The sequence below is a fragment of the Nicotiana tabacum genome, chromosome 8 (genome assembly GCF_000715075.1).
Source record: "Nicotiana tabacum cultivar K326 chromosome 8, ASM71507v2, whole genome shotgun sequence".
NCBI lineage: Eukaryota > Viridiplantae > Streptophyta > Magnoliopsida > Solanales > Solanaceae > Nicotiana > Nicotiana tabacum.
The window spans coordinates 123440672-123468400 of NC_134087.1; the positions used below are offsets into that span (position 1 = coordinate 123440672).

A 27729-nucleotide genomic window follows, 5' to 3' on the forward strand; every position below is an offset into this window, starting at 1 on the left:
ACTATGCATTTACCAGTAAAGTAAATTAATGTGTGCAGTTAATAAAGAGTATTCAATTCTTCGAGTTAATCAAAATAAATTAATACAATTAAGTATTATTCCGATACATCTTTATATATACATAAACTTTATGAGAAGTATAATTTTCCCGGTACAAAATAATAAAAATATATTATAATACTTTAGCCTAAATTGACTGCATTTGAATCTAGCATCTACGCATACCTTGTAATGAGTAACTGGTTATTGTTACCCCAAATCCAAATTTATCACATAATTAATTCCTTCTGATATTCCAAGAACTCTTTAGCACTGGCACTTCATTACAATTGAGTTTTCTTAACTCTCTCTAGTTTTAGTATTTTTTAAATGTAGGAAATTGTTTTACATCTTCCAATATATTTGCAGGTAAGAACCAGAAAATTATAGTCTGTTTTTTTTTTTTTTAAATATAGTTGTTGCGAGCAGACTTAACAAGAGTTAGAAAGAAGCAAAAAATAAAAAGAAGAAGAAAGAAAAAAACATAAAATAAAGGGAGGCCCTTGAGGTCATGTTATCTGCAAAGATTTTGTCTGCTACTATGAAACAGAAAAAGGTCGTAATATTTGCTTCTTGAGATGAGCAAAAACCACTTGTGTGTTCTGACATCCTATCATCATCATCAATAATCATAGGTAATTCGGTGCCCATCACCCCTATTAACAACTTCTCAAAAATGCTGTTTCCTCTTTTTCTCCTCTAAATTTGCTACTTATGTTTTTTTTTCCTTTGAAATTCAGTTCACAGTAGTTGGTTAACATGGCGTCTCAATCAGACGAGAATAACCAGAATCCAGGTACCCCTTTAATTGCTCTTCATTCTTAATTCTTTACTGAATTTGCTGCTTTTTCATTTGGTTATCTGAATAAAGATTGTTCCATAAAAATAAAAATAAAAATAAAATTGATCTTTTTGTACTTTATGGTGTTTTTGCCTTTTTATCTTTAACTTGATAAGAGCATGTAATTCTGCTTCTTTTTCTTTTATGGGTGGTTGTCATATTTAGTTTGTTAAGCAATGAAATAGTAACTTGATAGTATTTACATTTAATAACCATTTGTTTAATTTGGAATATTGGACGAATCTTTTGCTAAAAAGGGGAACTTATGTTGTTGTAGAAGCTGCAAGATTTTGGGTTCGGGCTAATCCGTGAAATTATGAGGTCTTTTTCTGTATTCTTGAAAAAATGCTTTAGCAACCAATGGAAGAATATATTGACCTAATTTCTCAAATGAATGGACTGATTTGATATTAATTAGCTGGATATAATACTGTGCATATTCAATAACTAGATAATTTTGTTTTCAGTACGAGTCTTCTGATGGTAGTAGGTTCATTAACTAGATAATTTACTTTTCAATATGAGGCTTCACACAGTTATTGATTAGACCACACCAGCAAATCCTATCAACAAGAGATATGAAGTGGTATGAAATACCCAACAAATTCTGTGGCCCAAGAATGAATCAATAGTAGGAGTACTAAATTACATTTTATTACTAGGAGAGGAAAATATGAGCTGAGGACAGTACACTCTGTTAAGTGAAAGCTTTCCCATCCTATAGAAATTATAAAATGCTGCTTGAGATATTTTCTTCTCACCTGGGGAAATAGTGAACTACAACTAGCTGAATTTAGCTATCTGCATACACATGGGTTGATAGTTGGAGTTGCCACAAAAGACAAAGTAGTTTTGCTTTTGATATCAAAATCAAGAATACTGTCTTGTTTTGGTCAAATAATGAACTTCCGAGGTAGACGGAAAGCATGCAATTTCCATGACCACTTTCAAACGAGGTTTTGTTAATCTCAAGACTCCATGGAATTGTGAGCAACATATAGCTGATTATCTCATTATCCAGTGCATACATTATGCAGTCTGAAGTAACAACCATCTCCATTGTGCATATTATATATACATAAGATTTTGGGTAATATCTGTACATAAGGTGCAAACAGACGGAGCTAGTGGAACTCAGAGGTTCCTTCAAAAATATTGGTTCCCTTTTGATCTTCTGTTTTTTCCAGCCCATCTTGCATTTAAAGCTAAATTGACTCTTGATTGGAGAGAAGGTATCTGTACACATAAATACCTAACTACTTGAGCTGCTATCATGTAGGTAAACTGAGTTGCGGAGCATGTCCATTTGATATTAACATTTTGTTGTCATGTTCTCTTTTTCATTACTTCAACATGTTGGGTTTCATGGGCTATATCTTCTTCAACCACTAAATGCAGTAACAGACTTCTTAACAGCAATCATCAATATGCATCTTGAAAGTGCATATATGTTGCTGATAAAACAAAAGTGCACATATGTTATGCGCGAAGAAAAATTACAAGATATTGGAATATGTGGTACTCCAAATGTGCTCTAAATTTCTTGTATTCTGAGAACTGATTACTGCGAACTTCTGTCGTGGTTGAGATCTACTAGTTGCCGTGCACTTCAGCCAATTGTTTATAAGCTTATCTACTCAGCACTCTTCTGCTTTGCTCTATGAAGTCCCATTGCTTAATTTTTAAATTTAACAGTGATGTGCTAAAATTTTGAGTTAAATAGAAGTCCTGCTGTATTATAATCCAAACTTTAATATCATGAAGCAACAGCTTCACAACCAACAGCTGAAGATCATCAAGATTCCAAGCCTGAGACTACAAATGGGAGCTCTCCGACTTCTGTGTTTGTAAACTCCGAACCAATTCGGGAGGATCAAGTGCAAAATGCTATGAAGTTTCTTTCACATCCAAAAGTTAGGGGATCTCCAATCATGTATAGGCGTTCTTTTCTCGAGAGAAAGGGTCTCACGAAGGAGGAAATAGACGAAGCCTTTCGTCGAGTTCCTGTAGGCCACTTTTAGATCTCTTACAGTTGATTTTGACTTAAATGTAATTGAAACATCCACATGAAACTTAAGATGTATACCGATCTTGTCTAAATTACAGGATCCTACCCCAACTGTTACTAGCACACAGCCAGTTGCTGCAAATGAAGGTAATTCATATTGTTCTCAAAATGAAATTTGTGTTTGGCCTTTTATTCATTTTCGAGATTGATAATGTTTGGAGCCTATACTTGTCATGTTATTCTTCTGATATTTTTATGGCAGATGGGAAGCTGAAGCCTTCATCAACTAGTGCACCACAGGTTGCATTACAAAATATGCAGCCTGCATCAGCTACGCCGAGCAATAGCATGAAAATGGGGTATCTCTCTCATTTCCATTGGACTCATGCAGTTATTGCTGTAGGTTTACTTGCTGCTTCAGGAGCTGGAACAGCCGTACTCTTCAAGGTAATGCATAGTAAAGAACCTCCAATTTGCCATGCCAGTTGGTACCACATCTGTACTGTCTATCCTATATCAGCCATTTTTAATGTATCTAACTACTGTATGATGCAAAATACTTGTCAAGTAGTTCTTTTTACCCCTTTTGTAAACGACAAGAAGAATTAGAGAAAAGCTGGAGAAGTATTGGTTATTAGTAGAATCACATATTTGAAAGCCATTCAATCAATTTTAATATATATGTGGATATTCTGAATGAGAATTGAGCCTGAATCCTCTATTTCGCTATTCAATCTTACAATTTGATGTGATGCACATTCAAACTTTTTTAGAATTGCTAGGCAGGACCTTTATTTGAAGATGAGTATCTTTTTATCGCATGCTGTCCAACTTAACTAAATGGCCTTAGAAAAGGAATCCGATATCCTTCAACGTAAAGTACAAGATCCTCATCAAATGCGGAATGCTCTATGCCAAACTCAAGTTTTTGCCTTTGAAAAGGGATGCCGCTTCTATAATTTCTTTGTGATTAACCTAGTACCAGACACAACTTTTTCTTGTTTCAAAAACAGTGTTGTTGGCTTCTCGATGCTGCAAGTCCAACAGCTGATTCCACGAATCACTTAATCTCTCAATGCAATTGGGAAGGAGTTTCTTTTCAAATGTAAATTTGCGGACAGCTTGACCTCTTGTGCTTTAATTCCACCAGAAAAAGGAGACTTTCCATACATATTCTTTGTTAATCAACGTGGAAAAAGATACTGGTGGTTAATTATTTCTTGATGTACGTTTCCTTTAGCTCATAATTCTCTTGGTACACTTGTTACTTTTTGATTGCATATATTGGTCTAGGTTTTAAACCAAAAATTCTCTTCTCCATTAGTTGGGTGTGGATTTCTTTTTCATTATGCGAGACATCTCAAACTTTCACTTGTGCTAGTTTTACTTGGTATTAGCTTTGTAATTGGTTATTTCTAATAGAACAAAGAATGAAGTAAAACCTTGTTTTGATTTTGATTTTCTTTTTTCTTATTCTTAAGAAACCCTGTTGTGAATATTTCTTCAGATTTATTCGGACTCCTCCAATGCATTATTTTATCGGATTCGTCTCTAAACTAGGTTATTGGTGCTTATCACGATCTAATTGGAAATTTTGCTCATGGCCTAATGATTATAATTATCATCCCACTGTTAAGTGACATGTGCTTTTGCAGAAATCCATTATTCCCCGATTGAAGTCATGGATACGCAAGGTTGTAATGGATGAAGAAGATGAAAAAGATATTGTAAAGGGAAAACCAAGTTTAGCGGAAGAAGCTGCTGTTGCTGCGAAAGCTGCTGCAGCCGCTGCTGCTGATGTAGCCCGAGCAAGCCAGGAGATGTTGGCATCAAAATCCGAAGGTTGGTTAATGGAAATCACATAATAGTAACAAGTTAAGAACTGGATATGAAATAAAATGAACTGAAAAATTATTTCTGCATTGGTGGCTGAACTCTTTCATTCTCTTTCTTCTCTGGTGCTTAACTTGTTACCATTAATGACATGATGGTGATTTAACTTGTGTTCCTCCACAGAGAAAAGGTATTTTGAGGAGCTGACAAGTCTGTTAAACTACCAAGTACGTGAGATGAAATCAATGGCAAGTGCTATAGAGAAACTGGAAGGTAGTAATACAGTTGCTTTTCATCACGTACTTCTGTACCCACTCTCACCTTTTCCCTTTTACATTTCATTCACTATTAAAGTGGAAAGTTTCTGCTTATGCCATAGGCTTTTTGTGTTTTGGCCTTTTTTGCTTTTAGTAAACTCATGTAAAATAAAAGGGATGTGTTATGAAATAATAGGGGGCTAGAAAAGAGGTAAACTTTAGCAACACTATTGAGAAGTAAAGAGTTATATGAGCGTTCATAATTGTAAAAGCAATGGGGAAGTTACTGATAATAAATTGTGTATAAACTCTGCAATGTTAGTTTGCTGATTCCACCTTTAGTTGAGGCTGGATTACTTTTCAGCTCTAGATCTTTTTGGCTTGATAACCTTGGTGTTCGAATGTCATTGAACATTGTTTTCATGGTGCCTATACTATTAAGCTACAAAAACTGACTTGTGAACGTGTTCAAAGAATCATTTGAAACTTCCATAAGGACGATCTTCCTAGCTTTTGACCATCAGCGGACCAGGCCGGCTATTGGCCTCTATGTCCCCATAAACGCATTATAGCATGACTTTGTTCTGTAGTTCTTTCCTAAAAGGTTTCAGTTCTTGGTCCCCGCAGTTCTGTCTAAGTTCTTTCTTCACTCCATCGGCATTCCCTTTTATATATACTAGCTTTGTCCTCGTTATAATGTTGTCATTGCCCTGTAATTTTAGCTGTCATAAAATAAATGCCAGGTTCTTTAGATTTCATCATAAATATTTTAAAGTTCATATATCATGCACCCCCTGCCGTTACATGAGGGTGGCCCGCCTCCTAAGAAAAAAAGGAGATAAAAGGGATCCAAGTCATCCTTAGACGGGACGTGGTGCCTGATTGGAGTTGCTCTATACATGCAGGGCAAGGTAATCCTTCTGGAAGAATACCAATTACAGAACTAGATGATCGCAGAATTTCAGTTACTCAATCTAGGGTAAGTTGTATAGCAACACAGAAGTCTGGATCTTGTAATTGATATCTCTGTTGGCTTTTAAGATTCAGTTTCTGATTTGCTCTTATGGTCCAGCAATCTTATTTAAATGGAAAAGTAGATGGTGATGCACGTTCAGGTTCTACTTTCTGTTTCTAGCTGCCAAATTTTGTTAAATTGGTTTTTACTGATTCTTTAAATACTAATGCTACATGATTGGATTATTTTGTGCAGTGAGATCCTTGTCACCACCTGCATCTGTGGAACCATCTGTTGCACCCCATCCCAAGTCTTATATGGAGGTGACTCTTATACTCTCTGGCTTATTAGTGTTTCTCCTAACTATCAGCTCATCTGTTGGTAATTTCATCTTATGTTTTACCAATATATGAAGGGAAAGCATGCAACTTTCTGGCTGGTCAACAATCAGTTAATCATTTCTTAGTTACCTTTTGATTTTCCGGTGGTGCTTTTCAAATCAACTTCTAAAATATATTTCTGCTTAAGATATGGAACGCTATGTAATGGAAGAAAGGAGTGGGTGGCTGGAGGGCGCCTGGACAGTATCTTCAGCCGACCAATTATCGGGGATCTTTTTCTCCCTGTTCAACTCCTCTTTATTTCATTCGTACTCATATGATAAGCTGCTTTAATCATGTAAAACTGTCGGGCTTCTCTTCTTCCAAGCTGGGAAGAGATAATCTTTATTTGAAATCCTAATAGAGGTGCTATATGCATATGGTTGTAACTTGTAGGCAGTCACAATTTATGAGATCTGATTTGGATTATGGACAGCATTTGGTATTTGTAATATTCCACCTTGTAATGTAGTACTTCTATCTGCCTTTGAACAAATCAATGAGTAGCACTGGTTGAACTTTCGTTCTCTTCAATGAAGATGCTAGTAAAATGGGTCAGATGCTTGCTGGAAGAATTAGGGAATCGTCTCTTCTAACTTCATAATCATTTTGCAGATTATGGCTATGGTTCAAAGAGGAGAAAAGCCTTCCAACATCCGGGTAAGCCCAGGGTTCTCACCAGTGGTTGACATACTTTTATCTTGAAAAATAAAGTTTTCTTGAACTTTTGTACATCCATCTTTTGATGCAGGATATAAATGATCAGCCACCAAATCCTAACCAGCCCGTACCTGATCCTCGTGTTGCTCCAAAGCCTAAGGTTTTGTTTCCTTCCTTTTGCTTCTTCTACTAACAATGTCGCAATTGGGTCAAATTTGAAGGTTGGAATTGCGTCAATTTAGCTGTGTGTAGACATAGTAACTAAATTATTGTTCTTTTAAATTCTGCTATTTAATGTTCTTTCTAGTTGTTAGTCTGTGAGTTTGACTTTAAAGAGAGCCATGCGTGGACATTCTGGCAGCTGGACATGAAAAAATAAGATTAACTAATCGAATCTATGATCCTACGAAACTGCTGCTTTTTGATGAATTAATCACTGCAACTAAGGATATTTAGGAATATGTCCCTGCCATTGTATGGATTAAATTCTATGAAAACCTGTTGGTTAGGATACAAGGACTTTGGTTTTCTATTATCTTTTCTAGATAGAACTTTCTATTCAGTACGTTTTATTTTTGGTTTGTCTGGGGTAATATGTGGTTTAAACTTGAGATTTTCTCGAAACGGCAGTAATCACCATATACTATTTTCTGCTTGTCAACAGCCTTGGGAAGTTGGCCAGATTCAAAGTAATTCAACTAATTTGCTTCAATCTCAAGGGAGTGGCGATGGCTTGAATTACGGTTACCAAGACAATCTGACTAATGGAGACAGTTCAGCAGCTTGGTGGCAGCGCAGAAATGCCAGGATAACTGAAATCGAAACTGAAGGTGAACAAAACTTTGGATCTCCAACTGCAACAGTCCAGGAACGACCAATTCAGAGATCCTGGGTTCCTCCCCAGCCTCCTCCAGTCGCAATGGCAGAAGCAGCTGCAGCCATTCGCCAACCTAAAAAGCCTGTGTTTCAGAATGAACAATTGACTGATGATCAGTTGATGGCTCGTTCATCAGAGATAACGGATGAGTTGCAGAGGGTAACAAGAATCTCCGAATCTGGTGGTGCCCCTGAAGCTAATGGCTCGAGTTCTGCTCTGCAGATAAGTGAGACACCAATTGGAGAAGGCGATCAACTTTTGAGCAGCTGAAAGATCATTTGTTTTTCTTGATATAAAGGCTGGGTATTTGGTATCGAGGTTTTCCAAGAGGTTCCTCCCGATCTTGCAGCTACATGTTCTTGGTGAACTCAAGCCTCCGATTCGTGCTTACCCTAAATGAAATCTACAGTTCCATTTATGAACTTTCTGGTATGTGAAAAGATCATCTAAATGTAGCAAAGCCATTATGTTTCTCTTGGTGATCTATTGATACACTAAAATGGCTGCCTAACTTATGTACTAAAAGATAAGTTATATAATTCTACAGTTTGAATGAAGATTAAATAACGTGAATAAATGGTTTCTCTTCAGTCTGTGTATCTCAGTATATACATTATTTTTCTGATGGATTGGTCCCGAGTCCATCTATTCATAAGCAAGAATTATATTCCTAAAAGATGTTCTTTAATTTTGGTAGCATCAATCATGGGGCCCCATCCTTTGGTGAAAGACACTTATCATTACTTAAAAGTAGATCAACATTATCTACTAGCAGCTCATAATCTCCGTGAAGAATCTATCCCTCGCATTACACTTTCTAGATGGGAAGTTCACATGTAATATGATCAGTCACGATAGCCTTTAATTCTTTTCGTTCTTTTTGTGGATTCTGTGTGTGTTGCTTTTAGTGCTTAAATAAGTTTGTTTGTTTTGTAGCACGGGGAATAGAAAGTCCTTTTTTCCGCAGTATGGTAGGGAGAGATTCTCTCTTTACTAGAGCCAAGAACGAGGAGAGGAGAGAAACACTTAAGTCGACTCGGGTTTGAGCTGTGGAATAAGCCAATGATGCTTACATCAGGGTAGACTGCCTATATCACACCCCTTAGAATACGGTCCTTTTCCGGACCATGTATAAACGCGAGATACTTTATGCACCGAGCTGTCCTTTGTTAATTCGTAGTTTATAGCTAAGGATAATGGTGATTTGTGAGAACTTGGCATAACTACTAATAATTCAGATTTGCAAACAAAGGCGAATATAAGAAGATAAGGATAAGATTTGTATGCACATTTTTGTAACTTGGTTTTCCATTTTTTTCAAGAATTTTAGACAAGGGGTGGTTGTCAATAAGATATTCTAAGTCAGTTTTTACCTCTATAGTCTAAATTCCCCTTTACTTGTAAATGTTCTCTTTTTCACTTGTAATCTTGTATATATGTTTTGGTTCCCATTCTATGCTGTTTTTCACTTGCTTTTTAGTTAGGTGGAATACATTTGGATATACTTAAAGTGGACACCATTTTTCATTTAGACACCTAAACTGAAGGTTGTTCCTATTGAGCACTTATACTACACTAAACTTCTTCCAATTAGGCATTTTTTTTTATAATTAGTCAAACTTACAAAGTGTGTACAATGCACTCGCGGCTGACATGGCGAATAACAAATGAAAAAAGGACATATATCATTTTGAGATTAAAAAAAAGAAAGAAAAACCTATTTTAAAATCTATTTAGTAAACAAAATAAAATAACATTCTCAAAAAGAAAAGTTTAATTTACACCCAATCAGAAGATGACACATTATTAACAAAAGAAAAGACAAAAAAGGACACATTGGTGTTCTTGAAATCATTGTTCTTGGTGTTCTTCACTATCTTCATGTCTATTCTTGTTCCAACCATTAATCCAAAATTTCAAGAGAAACTCCTCCAAATTTGTTATAACTTTAACTAAAGATTCCCTACCAAGACTCGAAGACAACCCCAATATTAATTTCTCAATTTTTCAGCAAATCAAGTAACCCATTTTAAACTTTCAAGCTTACTTAAAGACCCCATTAATGGTGTTTTGACTTCAAATGAAGAATACGGTCCTACTTCGGTTTGAATCAACTGAGACGATTGTTGGTTCAAACTTTCGAGCTAAATTAATGGTGGAGACACAACAATGGTGAAAGTGGGGGAGACGATGGTGGAAGTGATGGTGGAGAGAAAAGAAGAAGAATAAGAAGAAAGAAATAAAAAGAAAAATTGAAGATAAAATCTATTTTAGGCTTTTCAGGCGCCTATATTTTGAGTGAAACTCACTTTATGTGCCAACGCAGCAAGAAGTGCCTAATTGGAACAAGTTTAGTGTAGTATAAGTGTTCAATAGGAACCGCCTTTAATTTAGGTATCTAAATAAAAAATGGTGTCAACTTTAAGTGACTCCAAATGTATTCCACCTTTTAGTTAATAGTACTGTTGAAACCTCAAATCATGGGCAGAGCTAGAGGTGAATATATATATAACATGTTACATAATGAATTCCCTTGGCGTTTTCACTTTTAAATTTTTTTAAACCTCCTTACTGAAAATTCTGCTTCTGCCACTGGCTCAAATGATTGTTTAAATTGTTGTGAGTGGGGGTGTTCAAATCGAACCGAAAAACCGCACCAAATCGAAAAGTCAAAGCAAACCGATTAAAAAATTCGATAGGTTTGGTTTGATTTGGTATAGAGTAAAGAAATTCGAACCCAACCGATATATAAATATATAATTTTTATGTATACTTTTAAGACTTATATAAAATTCTCTATAAAAAATTTCTAGAAATATTTGTGATCCTCTCATGGGATGTAATATTTAATAGAACTATGAAGTGCATCTACTGTTATTTACTTTAAATAGTGGTTTGTATCATTACTATCTTATCAAACAACAACAACAACAACAACAACCCAGTATAATCCCACTTAGTGGGGTCTGGGGAGGGTAGTGTGTACGCAGACCTTACCCCTACCCTAGGGTAGAGAGATTGTTTCCAAATAGACCTCCGGCATCCTTCCCTCCAAGAACTTCCCACCTTGCTCTTGGGGAGACTCGAACTCACAACCTCTCGGTTGGAAGTGGGGGTTGCTTACCATCAGAGTAACCCCTCTTGTCTCATTACTATCTTATCAAGTATTATTGAAATGCATCAATTTCTTTGTTCTTTCATATTTATATGTCAAGATCTATTAAACTCTTACATCTTTTTCGAATTTGAAATGGCATTTTATTGGTAATTTTAGAATTAATTAGAACATATTATTATTTAGGTTTCATACCAATTTTTTGTGTTTAATTATTAAATTCGGTTAACCTTGAAAGCATACGTCGACGAAAATTATTGTTAGATGACTAAGAAAATAATTATCATATAGTATTAAAAAAATGCTTCCATAAAAATATTTTAATAGATTATGTTTGTCAATTTTTACTACATATATATTCACAAAATTCTATCTATAATTTTAACAAATTAAAGTAAGATTGAAAATAATATTCATATAACGAAAAAATCCGAAAAACCCACAAACCCACAAACCCCCTACCCCCCCCCCCCACAAAACCGAACCAATTCAAACCGATATAATAGATTCGGTTTGGTTTTAATAAAATCGGAACCAACCCGGCTTATGTACACCCCTGACCATGAGAATAATATAAGAGTAGCTCATTAGTTCCGTCTTAATTTACATTATGCGGGGACAATCTTATGGTATTTGTACTTAATGTGAAAGATTGTGAAAGTTGAGTAGAATATATACTACAATAGGGAAAATTTTATTTTGTGTCTCATACAACTGACACTAGTTGTATGAGGCAACTTTTTTGTCTCACAGTTTTGTGGACCCAGATTGGGGTCCACAAATTTGTGAGACAAAAAGGAGCCTCATACAACTAGTGTCAGTTGTATGAGACACAAAATAAAACTTCTCCTACAATAGATATAGGATTTGGTTATGTTCCCAAGAAGTTTCTACTCCCTTAGTTTCAATTTATGTGACATATTTTGTTTATCGAGATTCAAATCGTGTGAAGTTTGACCAGTATTTTAAAATAGTTTTTTATCACATTGACATGAGAAAAATTACAACTTATAGTACTTTTTGTATAGTTATTGAATATTTAAATTTTAATTTAAAATATTAAGTTGAACTAATTCAATTTAGGTTTAATCAAATTGACGCATCTAAATTGAAATAGAAGGAGAATCATTTATCAAGAAAGTAAAGATTTGATAATATAATAGCCCCTAGCTAAGTCCCTAATTACTAAGATTCACATGCCCTTGCTTCTACTCCGCTGCTTCCTTTCATTTTCGATACCAAAAATGGACTGTGACAGCTTATCGATCGTGTTACCTGTTTTTCAAATCTTCCTTTGCATACTGACTTACTGTGAATTAACGAGTGAAGATCTCCGTAAGTATCACTACCAATGATAACAATCTATGAAACTGTTCGCATCGCAGGCTCAATCATTTTTCCAGCTTGAATCTCATTCAATCCCTATATAAAACCGTATAATTCCATCTCCAACTGCGATTAATCTCATACACTTAAAAGATTGTGTAAAAGTTGTTAATTCAAACTTTTTTTTACCCCAGAATATTACAAAGGAAATATATTAGTACGACTTTAGTTCAAAATTATGACGAAGTCACTTCGCAATTTTTCCAAAATATAGTGGAAGTTTTTGCCAAGATGATGTGGACATTGATGAATGAAAATTAATAATATAGTACGGCTGGTTAAAATATGGTGGAAGATTTTTGCTTTGCACTTTCTTGTAATAAAGGAGTTTTCTTTTCTTTATAACTGTTCCTATTATTGTCCTGTTGGCTCCAACTAGTGTCAGCTTATAAAGTTTTTGGCACTATGCTTATCATTTGCCCCAAAAAATCTTAATTATTTGCTACACTACTTTACTGGTCCATGCTTCTACTAAAAAGGTAGAAACAACAACAAATAATAGAACTCAAGAAATAATAGTATTTCTTTTCTTTTTTCGGGACTACGTACAGAGGAACAGGATAATGCACTTTTTATGCCTTGTTTAAGCACAACTCATCATTGAAAAATTATAGTGTAGATACGTAGAAAATTTGTCTATATATTTTATATGTTGAATTTGCTTCAATTTTTTGTGTATTTGCTTTTTTATATTTTTGCTTTGTGATACCCCACTTCAATTAATAGTACTCCATTTCGTTTTCTTTTTCTCTTGACGTACTCCTCAAGTCTTATTTTATGGAAAAGATTTAAAGAGCACCGACCACCGAATTAATGTATAGTCAAGAGGAATAGACAGATGTGTGTTTCAAATTTCAATCAACTTCATTTTCATAGTTTTCCATTAGCTGCTTCAGAAAATAAGTATCAAGTGGGAGCAGTTTAGTCATAAACTTCCGTTAATATCTTGAAAGACTTTTGCACTTCTAGAAGCATAAGGTAAACTTTAATCTATGTTTTGATTATACTAAGAGCATACCCTCAAGAAAAAACTTCCTTTTGTGTTGATTAGATCTTGAAAATTGAAATGAAAAGCAATGCAAACCACGGTTAACAAACAGTATCTTGCGGCAGAATTCCCATCAACGGTCTTGTGGATGTGTGTGTGTGTGTTTTTCTCGCAAGACTAAGGAATAAGAAAATTATCTTACACTTGTCAAATCAGCCAAAAACCAATGTCTGGTGGTTGTATATGGGAATTTGAGGATTAAAATAATGCAATATACGTAATATCAAGACTTCCAATAATATTTAGTTTCAAGACAAATCAGTGCATCTATATCTCTTCTTAATTCATTTTGCTATTTTTTTTCTTTTTCTTTTAACAACCTAATGCAATAAAAATTGTATTGACTTAAACATTTGATTACAAGGAAGTCAGAAGTCATACCACGTGCCTAGAACATCAATATCAACACACACAAATACACACTTTTGTGTTTTTCATCACCAAACGTGTGATCCCTCATATTTGAAAATGATATACACTAATAGCCTAATTACAGTTAGTGCAGTTCATTTAGACATTTGAACTTATTAGGTGTTTGCCTAGATTTTCTTACCATAGTTTGTTTTTCTATTCCATGAAGGAAACAGTAACATATTTGTCATAATTGAGTTTTTTTCCTAGAAGAAAAATATATATCTTTCATATTTGACTAGTCCTTTTTCTTGTAATAAAAGGTTTGGAGATCTATTTATTGAAGATTCGTCCTTCTCATTCAGTAGCATCCACAATGTAGCCATATGGGGCTTGAGAGTCGTGTTTAGGGGGAGAACTTTACGGCACAAGTATTGGTGTGTCACTTGTGTTTGCCTCTTCGTGAGGTTGTTCTCTCGATATTTTGTACTATCTTTTTATATAGTGGATTGCTCATCTCCGCCTGTCAAAACCACATTAAATGTTTGTGTTTCTTTTGGTATATTTCTCTTTTATTATTTGATAAGTCAAGTTCATATTGAACACTTAAACCTAACTCAAAGTGTATCTATTGGACACACATTGCTGACATGACACACTATGTGTGAGACACCCTATTTGAGCGCGTGAGGCAATTTTCTTTGAACAAAAAAATTTACTCCTTCCTCCTCACATTTTCTCCCGCCCTCTCTTCCTCCATCCATTCACTTCCTCCTTTTTCTCCAGCAGCACTGCTACCACCCACCAAAATCATAAGCGGCCCCTCGAATCGAACTTGATTTTAAAACCCTTACCAAATACAGACTGTTATAAGGAAAAATATTACCAGAATAAGAATTTTAATTTTATTTTATTTTTCAATTACAGTAATAATTAAGTAAATTGGAGGATGTTTACTTTGGGTTTCAAATCTTGCAAGTTTTGCACTTTTGGGGATGTCGTTAATGGTGGCGTGAATATTTGGGGTGTTAAAATGGGTAGACTATTTTGACAGTGAAATAACTGGTGAAATTTGGGAGAAGCAATGGCCGACAGTAGAGACGAAGAGGGGTGATGAGAGAGGTGCTTTTTTCTTTTCAATTTTAAAAGTGATTTGCCTGTTTTGCCATGTCACAGTGTCCGAAAGGCACGCACTTCCTGTTGTGGAAGATTGACTCTGAGGTGTTGGTAAATATATTTTGAGTTGGGTTCACGTGTTCAATATGAACTAGACTTAGGCCGTTTGGCTATGAGTTTTGTCAAAATAAATTTCGGATTTATTTTCAATTTATTTTCAAAACTCATGTTTGACCATAAATTTTGCTCATATTTTGGCAAAATTCTAAAATCACCCCAATTGCTGATTTTGGAGCAAAATCCCAAAACTTGGGAATTATATACATATTTTTCCAAAATAAAGTTGACAAATATGTTTTGAAAACGTATGTCCAAACACATTTTTATCTTTAAACCAAACTTCACCCAAATCAAAATTTTCAAAACAAATTTGAAATCTATGGCCAAACGTTAGCTTAGTTTAAGTGTCAAAATGAAAAAAAAAACGAACAAGTTCGAGGGGCTACTTATGTATTTGGCCTTATTTTTATGAGAAATTTTCATAAAGCACTATCTTTTAGTGGTAATTAGCTATCTATAGATACCATTTGCTATATTACGGATTGTAGATACGTTTTCTGTTGTTATAAGATGTATTAGATGTATTTAAGCTACTGTATTCATATTAGATGTATTTAAGCTACTGTATTCATGAATACAGTAGCAAAAATAGGCGTGAATCAGGGAAGTTCAGCTAATCAGTTGTTGTATTCGAGTGTATTTGACTATATTCATGGCATGAAACATGAGATTACAGCTGGACAGATTATTGTATTTGATTGTATTCATGGCGTGAAATAGGGATTACACTGTTTTTAAACGGAAAGTGAATCAATTAACATAATAAACTCCTAATATAGCTCAACAAACTCAATTATAACACACAAATTTAGTATTTCCTTGTATAAAAAAGATTCTCAACCGAAAAATACCCCAAAAATATAGCAATCTTCAGTGAAATTATATAATACATCTGAATACATAAATTATATTAATTAAAAAAACATATGAATATATTCATGGCATATAGCGAGACAATGAATACAATGAAATACATAGAATACAGCGGGATACATTGAAATACAATGAAAAAAAAGATAGTGAATACAATGAAATACATGAAATACAACGAAATACATTGAATTACAATGAAAAAAAAGACAATGAATACAATGAAATACATGAAAATACAGCGTGATAAATCAAGTTGCTCAGCCCTAAACTCTGTCGCCTTTGTTCAAGAACAAACACTAATTTCCGGTGAATCTCATCCTCCCCACCTCCACCAACACCCTTATTTTCTTTAAACACATCACCACTCTCTTCTTGTTCTTGGTTAGCCTAAGACCCATCATCAAGAACCTGCGTTTGTATACCCTCAACACTTTCTATGTCTTTATTGATTAGTGATTGATCAGTTTCAGAAGAAAATTTCCACAAATCAGAAGATGATGGCTCTGAATCTTTGCCATTGTTGTTGTTACCTGTGGAGAAGAAATGGGAGTTGTTGGGGAAGAAACATGGCTTCGGAATGGGAAAAGAGGGTATAGTGAAAATGAGTTTGAGGTTTAAGAAGTGGGTTTTGGAAGGAAGCAGGGTTAAGAGTAGGAGGTGTGAGGATTTGGAGATGAAACGAGAGAGCATTGTGAAGAATTGACAAACAGAAACAGAGGAAGATGGCGGCGAGCGGAGCCCTCAGTTGTGTTTTCAGGGAATGAGGGAAGAGAATGACATGTATCAAAGTAGAGAGAGAAAGAAAATAGTGTAACTTAATAGCGTATTTAGTGGCTTAGGGGTAGGAGGTAACCAAAATTAGATATTTTGCTGTAAACATTAAAAAGTATCTATAAAATATAATTTTTTTAAATAATATTTATTTAAAATAAATAAGGTGTTAACCTTTGCTATAGGAGGTAAAAATTCTTATTTTTATCTAATTGTCAATTAGTGTTTATAATAGAGATTTATCTATAATTACCTTAGTAATTGTGCAAATAATTTTTACGTCATTAGTGCATAGAATTTAAACACTTGAGGTGATTTTGCATTATATTTTACTTAAGACTTGACAAACCTATATATACCCTCTAGGTACGGCAAAAGAAAAACAATCAGAAAGTGTATCATTATGAACGAGTCTTGACTCTTGAAGGAAATAAATAATTGAGAAGGTGGAGTTCATCCACCTGAAATATGTGTATGAAAATGGATATGTCGTTTTGGGATGCTTGTGCTTGATCATGTCTGTGTCTTGTTTCTATTTGCTTAAAGCGATTCTTTGAATATAATTACAAGTAATCTTTTGTCAAGTTTACCAATAAAAGAGATTTGTGATTTTCAGGGGCGGCTCAACATTTTTAGTGGCCTAAAGCAAAAATTTGATGATAGGCCTTAATTTTTTTTTTTAAAAATATTTTTTATTTGAAGTATATTTTTCTAACTTAATTAGATGAAAAATTATTAGTAATTTTCTTTAATCGAGTAATTTTATTCGAGTTATTTTAATAATTCTTTTTCTACTGATAATACTGCTAATCTGATTCAGTTAGCTTCTCGTGAGACATTGATTATATACAAGATTTTATCAGTTTTAATTTGGTAAAACTTCTTTGCCGGATGCAATTGTTATAGTATATTTTATTTTATAAGGAATATAAGCATTAAAAAAAAATCAAGTCACGTTATCTTATTAAGTATATCGATTAGAGTTTTATCTTATACTTATAATATTTTCTTTAATGCTATATAAATTTTGACCATAAATTTTGCTCATATTTTGGCAAAATCCCAAAATCACCCCAATTGCTGATTTTGGAGCAAAATCCCAAAACTTGGGAATTATATACATATTTTTCCAAAATAAAGTTGACAAATATGTTTTGAAAACGTATGTCCAAACACATTTTTATCTTTAAACCAAACTTCACCCAAATCAAAATTTTCAAAACAAATTTGAAATCTATGGCCAAACGTTAGCTTAGTTTAAGTGTCAAAATGAAAAAAAAAACGAACAAGTTCGAGGGGCTACTTATGTATTTGGCCTTATTTTTATGAGAAATTTTCATAAAGCACTATCTTTTAGTGGTAATTAGCTATCTATAGATACCATTTGCTATATTACGGATTGTAGATACGTTTTCTGTTGTTATAAGATGTATTAGATGTATTTAAGCTACTGTATTCATATTAGATATATTTAAGCTACTGTATTCATGAATACAGTAGCAAAAATAGGCGTGAATCAGGGAAGTCCAGCTAATCAGTTGTTGTATTCGAGTGTATTTGACTATATTCATGGCGTGAAACATGGGATTACAGCTGGACAGATTATTGTATTTGATTGTATTCATGGCGTGAAATAGGGATTACACTGTTTTTAAACGGAAAGTGAATCAATTAACATAATAAACTCCTAATATAGCTCAACAAACTCAATTATAACACACAAATTTGGTATTTCCTTGTATAAAAAAAATTCTCAACCGAAAAATACCCCAAAAATATAGCTATCTTCAGTGAAATTATATAATACATCTGAATACATAAATTATATTAATTAAAAAAATATATGAATACATTCATGGCATATAGCGAGACAATGAATAAAATGAAATACATAGAATACAGCGGGATACATTGAAATACAATGAAAAAAAAGGTAGTGAATACAATGAAATACATGGAATACAACGAAATACATTGAATTACAATGAAAAAAAGACAATGAATACAATGAAATACATGAAAATACAGCGTGATAAATCAAGTTGCTCAGCCCTAAACTCTGTCGCCTTTGTTCAAGAACAAACACTAATTTCCGGTGAATCTCATCCTCCCCACCTCCACCAACACCCTTATTTTCTTTAAACACATCACCACTCTCTTCTTGTTCTTGGTTAGCCTAAGACCCATCATCAAGAACCTGCGTTTGTATACCCTCAACACTTTCTATGTCTTTATTGATTAGTGATTGTCGCACCTCCTTTTTCCGCCCCCGCGAGGGTGCAAGGGAGTTTTTCCAATTAAAGGACAATCGAAACGGGATTGGTTTATTTATTTCAGAGTCGCCACTTGGGAGATTTAGGGTGTCCCAAGTCACCAATTTTAATCCCTGAATCGAGGAAAAGAATGACTCCATATTACAGTCCGCGAACCAGAAATCCGGATAAGGAATTCTGTTAACCCGGGAGAAGGTGTTAGGCATTCCCGAGTTCCGTGGTTCTAGCACGGTCGCTCAACTGTCATATTTGGCTTATTTATCTGATTTTAATACAATTATGAACCGATGTGCCAATTTTAACTCTTTACCACTTTATTATTATTATTATTATTTTTAAAAAAAAATTGTGAACATCGTTTTAAAACATGTCTTTGGATTACGTCACATGAAATGCACCCGCAATCCGGAACACATTTTTATTCAATGTTTTAGGATTTAGATTTGGGTTGCATGAAATGCGCATCCGAGTTTAAAAAGGTAAAATTAATTAAATCGCGCCTAAAGAGTCTAGCGTATCATTATTTTGGGTAGGGCCGTGAAATTTGCTAAAACGGCTCCTCCCTAATTCTAAGCGATTAAATGTACATTTATTGAGGGCCCCGCAATCTATACATTTCATTAAGCGAGACTCATCTCATTTATTTGGACAAATCTTAAAACGACTACATTTTTCAATAAAAATGAGTCTCTAAAATAAAGAAAGAAAATTCTAATTTATTACTAGCTTTTATTATTTAAGAAGACATGACATGCTAATTGCTTGATTAATACAAATATTGATGAAAAAAGAATTTCACTCTTAATTTCGAAATTATAAATAAAATAAAAATTCAACAACTAATATTCAAAATAAACAAATATAGCTAGATTAAAACTCAGCATTGTTATTTTTTAAAAAAAATTATTGAGATTAATTATTCACAATCATTTGAAACTAGATTTAACCATAATTACTAAAGCTTATTAGAAAGTTTATTAGACTTAAACGTTCTCTTAATCTTGCTTAAGCTCAAGTCATGCCTTAATGCCTAATTTACGATGTTTAATTTAAATTCGTGTCTTAGCTAAATTTAGCTACTTGTTCATGATCAACCTATAATCTTGAAGCCTTCATAACTAGTGAATTAACCTGTTTTGCCGAACTGATTCATTAAAGACTAACTTATGTTATTTTTTCTTATTCCAATTATTATTTAGTAATACATGAAATAGCTTAAATACAATCAACAAAATGAATAAAGAAAAACGAAATTAAAACTTCAAAATTTCATTCTTCATATGTATTCATGCTTCATATTTCGGATTACAATAACCAGCGTGTCAGTTGTGTACCTGATATTGGAAGCAAAAGAAAATGAATATGAGAATCAGCAACAGCAGTAAAATCAGTACAACACAGCAACAATAGCCCAGCAACAGTAACAACCCAGTAACAGACCGGTGGAGTAGTAATCCAAAAAAAACAAAAGCTTCCAGCTTTTATGAAACAACAATTAATTCTGATTTCAAACAACAAAAGAAAACAGAATATTTTTTTTTAGTTTTTTTTTTATATTTGAAAGCTTAAATATTTTTCGGAATTTTCTATCTCTTAAATGTTCAGCCCTTTTCTCTCTCTCTTATTTTCAGATTTGTTTCTCTCTCCCGTTTTTTTCTGTCTGTGTATTTCTCCTCCTGTATTCTTGTTCTTTTTTCTTCAAGACTTCACATATATAACACATCTCATAAACCTTTTAATCAATTAAATCAATACTTTTTCTCTACCCAACCCATTATCTTTCCACTCATCCCCATTACATTAAATAAACATATCACACCACCCCATTATATTTTGTCCCCCATGCTTTATTTAAAATAATGCAAGATTCCCCTTTAATTTAAATCTTGTCCCCCTTTATATTAAATAATCATATCACAACCCACCCCATTTCATTTTGTCCCCCATGCTTCAAATAAACAATTTCAAAATGTACAATTCCTAAACTACCCCTTCCGACCTTACTGAAATTACCAAACTACCCCTTCCGACCTTACTGAAATTACCAAACTACCCATCAGCTATAACACATCAATTAATCAAACTTAACCAAAATATAGACAATATGATCAATTTCTAACAATGTTCAAACAACAATATGAACATGGATGAACATCATAACAACAATATCACATGAACACGATTTTAACAACATTTCAACAACAAATCACATGAACACGAATTGAACAACAAAGAACAACTAAAATTTGATTGAACAATATTTTAGCAACAAACAATCCTATTTTCGGATTCAACAACAACAACAATCAAAGTATGAAGATTTCTAAATTCAATCATATTGAACTTAAAATCAACTCTAACAACATTACAACAAACAATTCTTATATTAAACTTAAAACAAGATTATGAGAACAATTCAAGCAATAATCATAAATGGTAAACAAGAAATCAAACTATATAAAATTCGGATTCAAGATCATCCAAACAAAGTATGAACATGAATGAATCTATTTTAAGACAACAAACATGACGGATTAAACGATTAAAACAATATATTCCTTTAATACAACTAAATTCTTTAAACAAATAACAAGATCGACGAAGAAACAATTATGAACTTAAACTTGAACTTAACAATATTAACAATTTCTAACAATACATAAACACATGAAACAAATTGAAGAAATAGTTGATTAAATTTCAATTTGAATCTAACAAACATCAAACTAACAAATACTTACTTAAACAATAATACAAACATGAAATAAACATGAAAACAACTAATTAAACTTCTATTTTGAAATCTGAAAATTAATTTAACAAACAACATGAACACAATAGAAAATTATTTCAAAGATGAACAACGAACAAAACAAGGATTAAATCATTTAACGATTTTGGATCCGGAAAATTTCAAACAAAATATGAACAAAAATAAAACTCAAAAACAACTAACCGGAGATGAATCAACGACGAACTTTGATTGTAAACAAATCTGTCCAAGCCTCGACCAAAGCTCGAACGAAGGACGACGAAGACGAAGAAGAAGTAGAAGCAGCGGCGGAGGAAGGAGGAGCAGCGGCAGCGTCGCGGACAGCCATGGCTGCTCGTCGCAGCTGGACACGGGCAGCAGCTGGTCGTCTACTGCTGCTGCGTTCAGCAGCTTATGGAGAAAATGGAGCAGCAGTTCGGGAAGCCATGGACGACGCAGAGGCAGCAAGAAAAAGCAACAAACATGGCGATGGGTTGACGACGAAGACGCAGCCATGGACGAGCCTTTTGAGCTTGACATGGAGAAGATGGGCTTCTTGGTGGTGTGTGCGCTTGTGTCGAAGGAGATTAAGCTGCTGGAGCTTAGCCATGGCAGCCATGGATGTGTGTTTTAGAGTTTGGAGAAGAAAGAAGAAAAGAAGAAGAAGAATGATAGGGGGGGCGGATGACTTAGGTCATTTTTAGGATTTTTTTTTTGTTTTGTTTTGTGTCTTTGAAATGCAAGATAGGGGTATTGGGTCTTTTGGGTTATGGACTGGGTCGACCCAGTTCGAAATGGACTGGGTCGTAGGGAAGATTGGGCCATTTTTTGGGCCTATGTCTTGAAATTGAAGAAGAGGCCTAATTCCGACTTTCTTTATATTTTCGCTCTCTTTTCTTCTTTTATTTTTTCTAAAACTAAATTATAAAAATACTTAAACTATTATTAAGAACTAAATTAAGTTATAAAAGCGCAAATTAACTCCCAATAACAAATAACGCACAATTAAGTATTAATTAAGCATAAAATTGTATATTTGGACATTAAATGCTAAAAATGCAAACGATGCCTATTTTTGTAATTTTTAATTTTTGTAAAACAATTTTAATTACTAACAATTGTAGAATTAAATACTACATGCAAAATGCGACATATTTTTGTATTTTTTATTAATTTAGCGAATAAACACGCACAGACAAATACAAATAATTCTTCAAAATATCACAAAATATCACAAAATTATACACCAAAGAAAAATCATTTTATTTTTGAATTTTTTGGGAGTAATTCTCATATAGGGCAAAAATCACGTGCTTACAGCTGCCCCTCTTTGCCCGAAGACACGAAGGGTTTTCGTGCAAAGATAAAGCGAGCGATTTTTTGCCCATTCGAGTACTCCGTTGAAGCATTTTTTGAAAAAGATTTGACCGAACCTTTGCTTCAAAGGTTTCCTACATATCCTGGGCTAAATAGGAATCAGGTCAATGTAGTTCGGAAAACTTTGGTAGCTGGGACTACCGTTGGACTGCACTGTTACTGTTGTTGCATGCTATTACTACTGCTTACCGATCTCCTTGTTACACCGTGCTTAAAAGAAAACAAGAAGCTAGGCTAGACTAAAATTTGTTCTTGTTGCCTTGCTTTCTTGTCGGCTTGTGTTTCCTCCGGTGCTTTTCTTCCGATGCTTTTCTTCCTTTTGACACATGGACTTGAGTTTATGCTGGGACCTCTTGTTGCAACCTTCTGCTTCCCGGTGCTGGGGATTTTATTGTTTACTGCTGGGGATTCCTGTTGTAACCTTCCGCCTTCTGGTGGGGTTACTGATTCCAAACTCTGTAATACAAGACTAAAAAGTTGCTTCAATGCAAAATTATGAAATGTATGCCCGCATTATACTGGTGGGCGACCTAGAGCTGAAAGTATTCCCGCATTTTACTGGTGGGCGACCTAGAACATGAATGTATTCCCGCATTTTACTGGTGGACGACCTAGAACTGAAATGTATTCCCATATTTTACTGGTGGGCGACCTAGAACTGAAATGTATTCCCGCATTTTACTGGTGGGCGACCTAGAACAGAAAGTATTCCCGCATTATACTGGTGGGCGACCTAGAACTTAAAAGTATTCCCGCATTCTACTGGTGGGCGACCTAGAACTGAAATGTATTCCCGCATTTTACTAGTGGGCGACCTAGAACTGAAATGTATTCCCGCATTTTACTGGTGGGCGACCTAGAACAGAAATGTATTCCCGCATTTTACTGGTGGGCGACCTAGAACAGAAAGTATTCCCGCATTTTACTGGTGGGCGACCTAGAACTGAAATGTATTCCCGCATTATACTGGTGGGCGACCTAGAACTTAAAAGTATTCCCGCATTCTACTGGTGGGCGACCTAGAACTGAAATGTATTCCCGCATTTTACTAGTGGGCGACCTAGAACTGAAATGTATTCCCGCATTTTACTGGTGGGCGACCTAGAACAGAAAGTATTCCCGCATTTTACTGGTGGGCGACCTAGAACTGAAATGTATTCCCGCATTTTACTGGTGGGCGACCTAGAACAGAAAGTATTCCCGCATTATACTGGTGGGCAACCTAGAACTTAAAAGTATTCCCGCATTCTACTGGTGGGCGACCTAGAACTGAAATGTATTCCCGCATTTTACTGGTGGGCGACCTAGAACAGAAAGTCTTCCCGCATTTTACTGGTGGGCGACCTAGAACTGAAATGTATTCCCGCATTTTACTGGTGGGCGACCTAGAACAGAAAGTATTCCCGCATTTTACTGGTGGGCGACCTAGAACTGAAATGTATTCCCGCATTCTACTGGTGGGCGACCTAGAACTGAAATGTATTCCCGCATTTTACTGGTGGGCGACCTAGAACTGAAATGTATTCCCGCATTTTACTGGTGGGCGACCTAGAACATAAATGTATTCCCGCATTTTACTGGTGGGTGACCTAGAACTGAAATGTATTCCCGCATTTTACTGGTGGGCGACCTAGAACAGAAAGTATTCCCGCATTTTACTGGTGGGCGACCTAGAACTGAAATGTATTCCCGCATTATACTGGTGGGCGACCTAGAACTTAAAAGTATTCCCGCATTCTACTGGTGGGCGACCTAGAACTGAAATGTATTCCCGCATTTTACTAGTGGGCGACCTAGAACTGAAATGTATTCCCGCATTTTACTGGTGGGCGACCTAGAACAGAAAGTATTCCCGCATTTTACTGGTGGGCGACCTAGAACTGAAATGTATTCCCGCATTTTACTGGTGGGCGACCTAGAACAGAAAGTATTCCCGCATTATACTGGTGGGCAACCTAGAACTTAAAAGTATTCCCGCATTCTACTGGTGGGCGACCTAGAACTGAAATGTATTCCCGCATTTTACTGGTGGGCGACCTAGAACAGAAAGTATTCCCGCATTTTACTGGTGGGCGACCTAGAACTGAAATGTATTCCCGCATTTTACTGGTGGGCGACCTAGAACAGAAAGTATTCCCGCATTATACTGGTGGGCGACCTAGAACTTAAAAGTATTCCCGCATTCTACTGGTGGGCGACCTAGAACTGAAATGTATTCCCGCATTTTACTGGTGGGCGACCTAGAACTGAAATGTATTCCCGCATTTTACTGGTGGGCGACCTAGAACTGAAATGTATTCCCGCATTCTACTGGTGGGCGACCTAGAACAGAAAGTATTCCCGCATTATACTGGTGGGCGACCTAGAACTTAAAAGTATTCCCGCATTCTACTGGTGGGCGACCTAGAACTGAAATGTATTCCCGCATTTTACTGGTGGGCGACCTAGAACTGAAATGTATTCCCGCATTTTACTGGTGGGCGACCTAGAACTGAAATGTATTCCCGCATTCTACTGGTGGGCGACCTAGAACTGAAATGTATTCCCGCATTTTACTGGTGGGCGACCTAGAACTGAAATGTATTCCCGCATTTTACTGGTGGGCGACCTAGAACATAAATGTATTCCCGCATTTTACTGGTGGGTGACCTAGAACTGAAATGTATTCCCGCATTATACTGGTGGGCGACCTAGAACTTAAAAGTATTCCCGCATTCTACTGGTGGGCGACCTAGAACTGAAATGTATTCCCGCATTTTACTGGTGGGCGACCTAGAACTGAAATGTATTCCCGCATTTTACTGGTGGGCGACCTAGAACAGAAAGTATTCCCGCATTTTACTGGTGGGCGACCTAGAACTGAAATGTATTCCCGCATTTTACTGGTGGGCGACCTAGAACTGAAATGTATTCCCGCATTCTACTGGTGGGCGACCTAGAACTGAAATGTATTCCCGCATTTTACTGGTGGGCGACCTAGAACAGAAAGTATTCCCGCATTTTACTGGTGGGCGACCTAGAACTGAAATGTATTCCCGCATTTTACTGGTGGGCGACCTAGAACTGAAATGTATTCCCGCATTTTACTGGTGGGCGACCTAGAACTGAAAGTAAAATGACAGAAATGTATGCCTCTATTATATGGGCGGGCTCCCAACTTCAATGCTAACTTAGGAGGAAATGCGTCTCCTATGGGTAAACTAAACTTAGGAGGAAATGCGTCTCCTATGGGTAAAAGTAAATTTAGGAGGAAATACGTCTCCTATGGGTAAACTAAACTTAGGAGGAAATGCGTCTCCTATGGGTAAACTAAATTTAGGAGGAAATGCATCTCCTATGGGTAAAACTAAACTTAGGAGGAAATGCGTCTCCTGTGGGTAAAACTAAACTTAGGAGGAAATGCGTCTCCTATGGGTAAAACTAAACTTAGGAGGAAATGCGTCTCCTATGGGTGAAACTAACTTAGGAAGTGCGTCTCCTATTGGCAGAACTAGACTTAGGAAGTGCGTCTCCTATTGGCAAAGGCGTGGAATGTATTCCCTTGTTATACAGGTGGGCGCCTAAAATATGCAATGGACAGACAAGAAAAGTATTCCTTTCGTTATTCAGGTGGGCGCCTGGCTTCAACAACAACTTTGAAAATAAAATCCTATTCGAGGGCGGATGAACCCAAAATATCCTATTCGAGGGCGGATGAACCCAAAATATCCTATTCGAGGGCGGATGAACCCAAAATATCCTATTCGAGGGCGGATGAACCCAAAATATCCTATTCGAGGGCGGATGAACCCAAAATATCCTATTCGAGGGCAGATGAACCCAAAATATCCTATTTGAGGGCGGATGAACCCAAAATGTCCTATTCGAGGGCGGACGAACCCACAATATCTTATTCGAGGGCGGATGAACCCAAAATATCCTATTTGAGGGCGGATGAACCCAAAATATCCTATTCGAGGGCGGATGAACCCAAAATATCCTATCCGAGGGCGGATGAACCCAAAATATCCTATTCGAGGGCGGATGAACCCAAAATATCCTATCCGAGGGCGGATGAACCCACAATATCCTATTCGAGGGCGGATGAACCCAAAATATCCTATTCGAGGGCGGATGAACCCAAAATATCCTATTCGAGGGCGGATGAACCCAAAATATCCTATTTGAGGGTGGATGAACCCAAAATATCCTATTCGAGGGCGGATGAACCCAAAATATCCTATTCGAGGGTGGATGAACCCAAAATATCCTTAAGACTTGAAAATGTCTTACCTCGAATACTTCCTGGGGATAACACTGTTGGGGAATTATTTACTTACCTGTTGGGGGGGTAAAATGTTATCAGCTGGGGATAACGCTGTCGAGGATAACACTGTTGGGGGATTCTGATTCTTTCAGAACTAGTGCTTCACTGAGCTCAAGTTTCATCCCTTTGCTGGGGAACAACTTCCTCCATAGAACTTATTATGTTGGGGGCAACACTGGTTCTAAGACCACTTCCCTTGAGACTGGCGTTATCTTTATTCTTTCCCGCATGGGTACCTGACTTCCAGAAAATTTTCTAAGCGGAAGGAAAATTTTCTGCCCCAGTTTGATAATATCCCTTGCGGCATGCATTTCTGGCATCAATGCCATTTCCTTTACCTGTTTCAAATCAAACAAAATTTGTTAGTATAAAACATGGTGATTGGTTGTGA

General features: G+C 35.7%; 1 protein-coding gene across 2 annotated transcripts; it reads left to right on the forward strand.

Moving 5' to 3' along the window:
* The first annotated feature begins 453 nt into the window (after window positions 1-453).
* Window positions 454-8427, forward strand: LOC107793145 (peroxisomal membrane protein PEX14). 2 transcript variants are annotated; one of them, XM_016615431.2, is made up of 13 exons: window positions 454-674; window positions 780-835; window positions 2651-2886; window positions 2987-3035; window positions 3151-3335; window positions 4544-4730; window positions 4905-4994; window positions 5884-5957; window positions 6051-6093; window positions 6189-6256; window positions 6929-6973; window positions 7065-7133; window positions 7638-8427. In XM_016615431.2, exons 2-13 carry the CDS (start codon window positions 799-801, stop codon window positions 8118-8120), a joined length of 1566 nt encoding a protein of 521 aa, XP_016470917.1. In that variant the 5' UTR covers window positions 454-674; window positions 780-798; the 3' UTR covers window positions 8121-8427. The 2 variants fall into 2 exon arrangements, with proteins under 2 accessions (XP_016470917.1, XP_016470916.1); XM_016615430.2 differs by having other exon boundaries at window positions 477-674; window positions 2645-2886.
* The last annotated feature ends 19302 nt before the right edge of the window (window positions 8428-27729 follow it).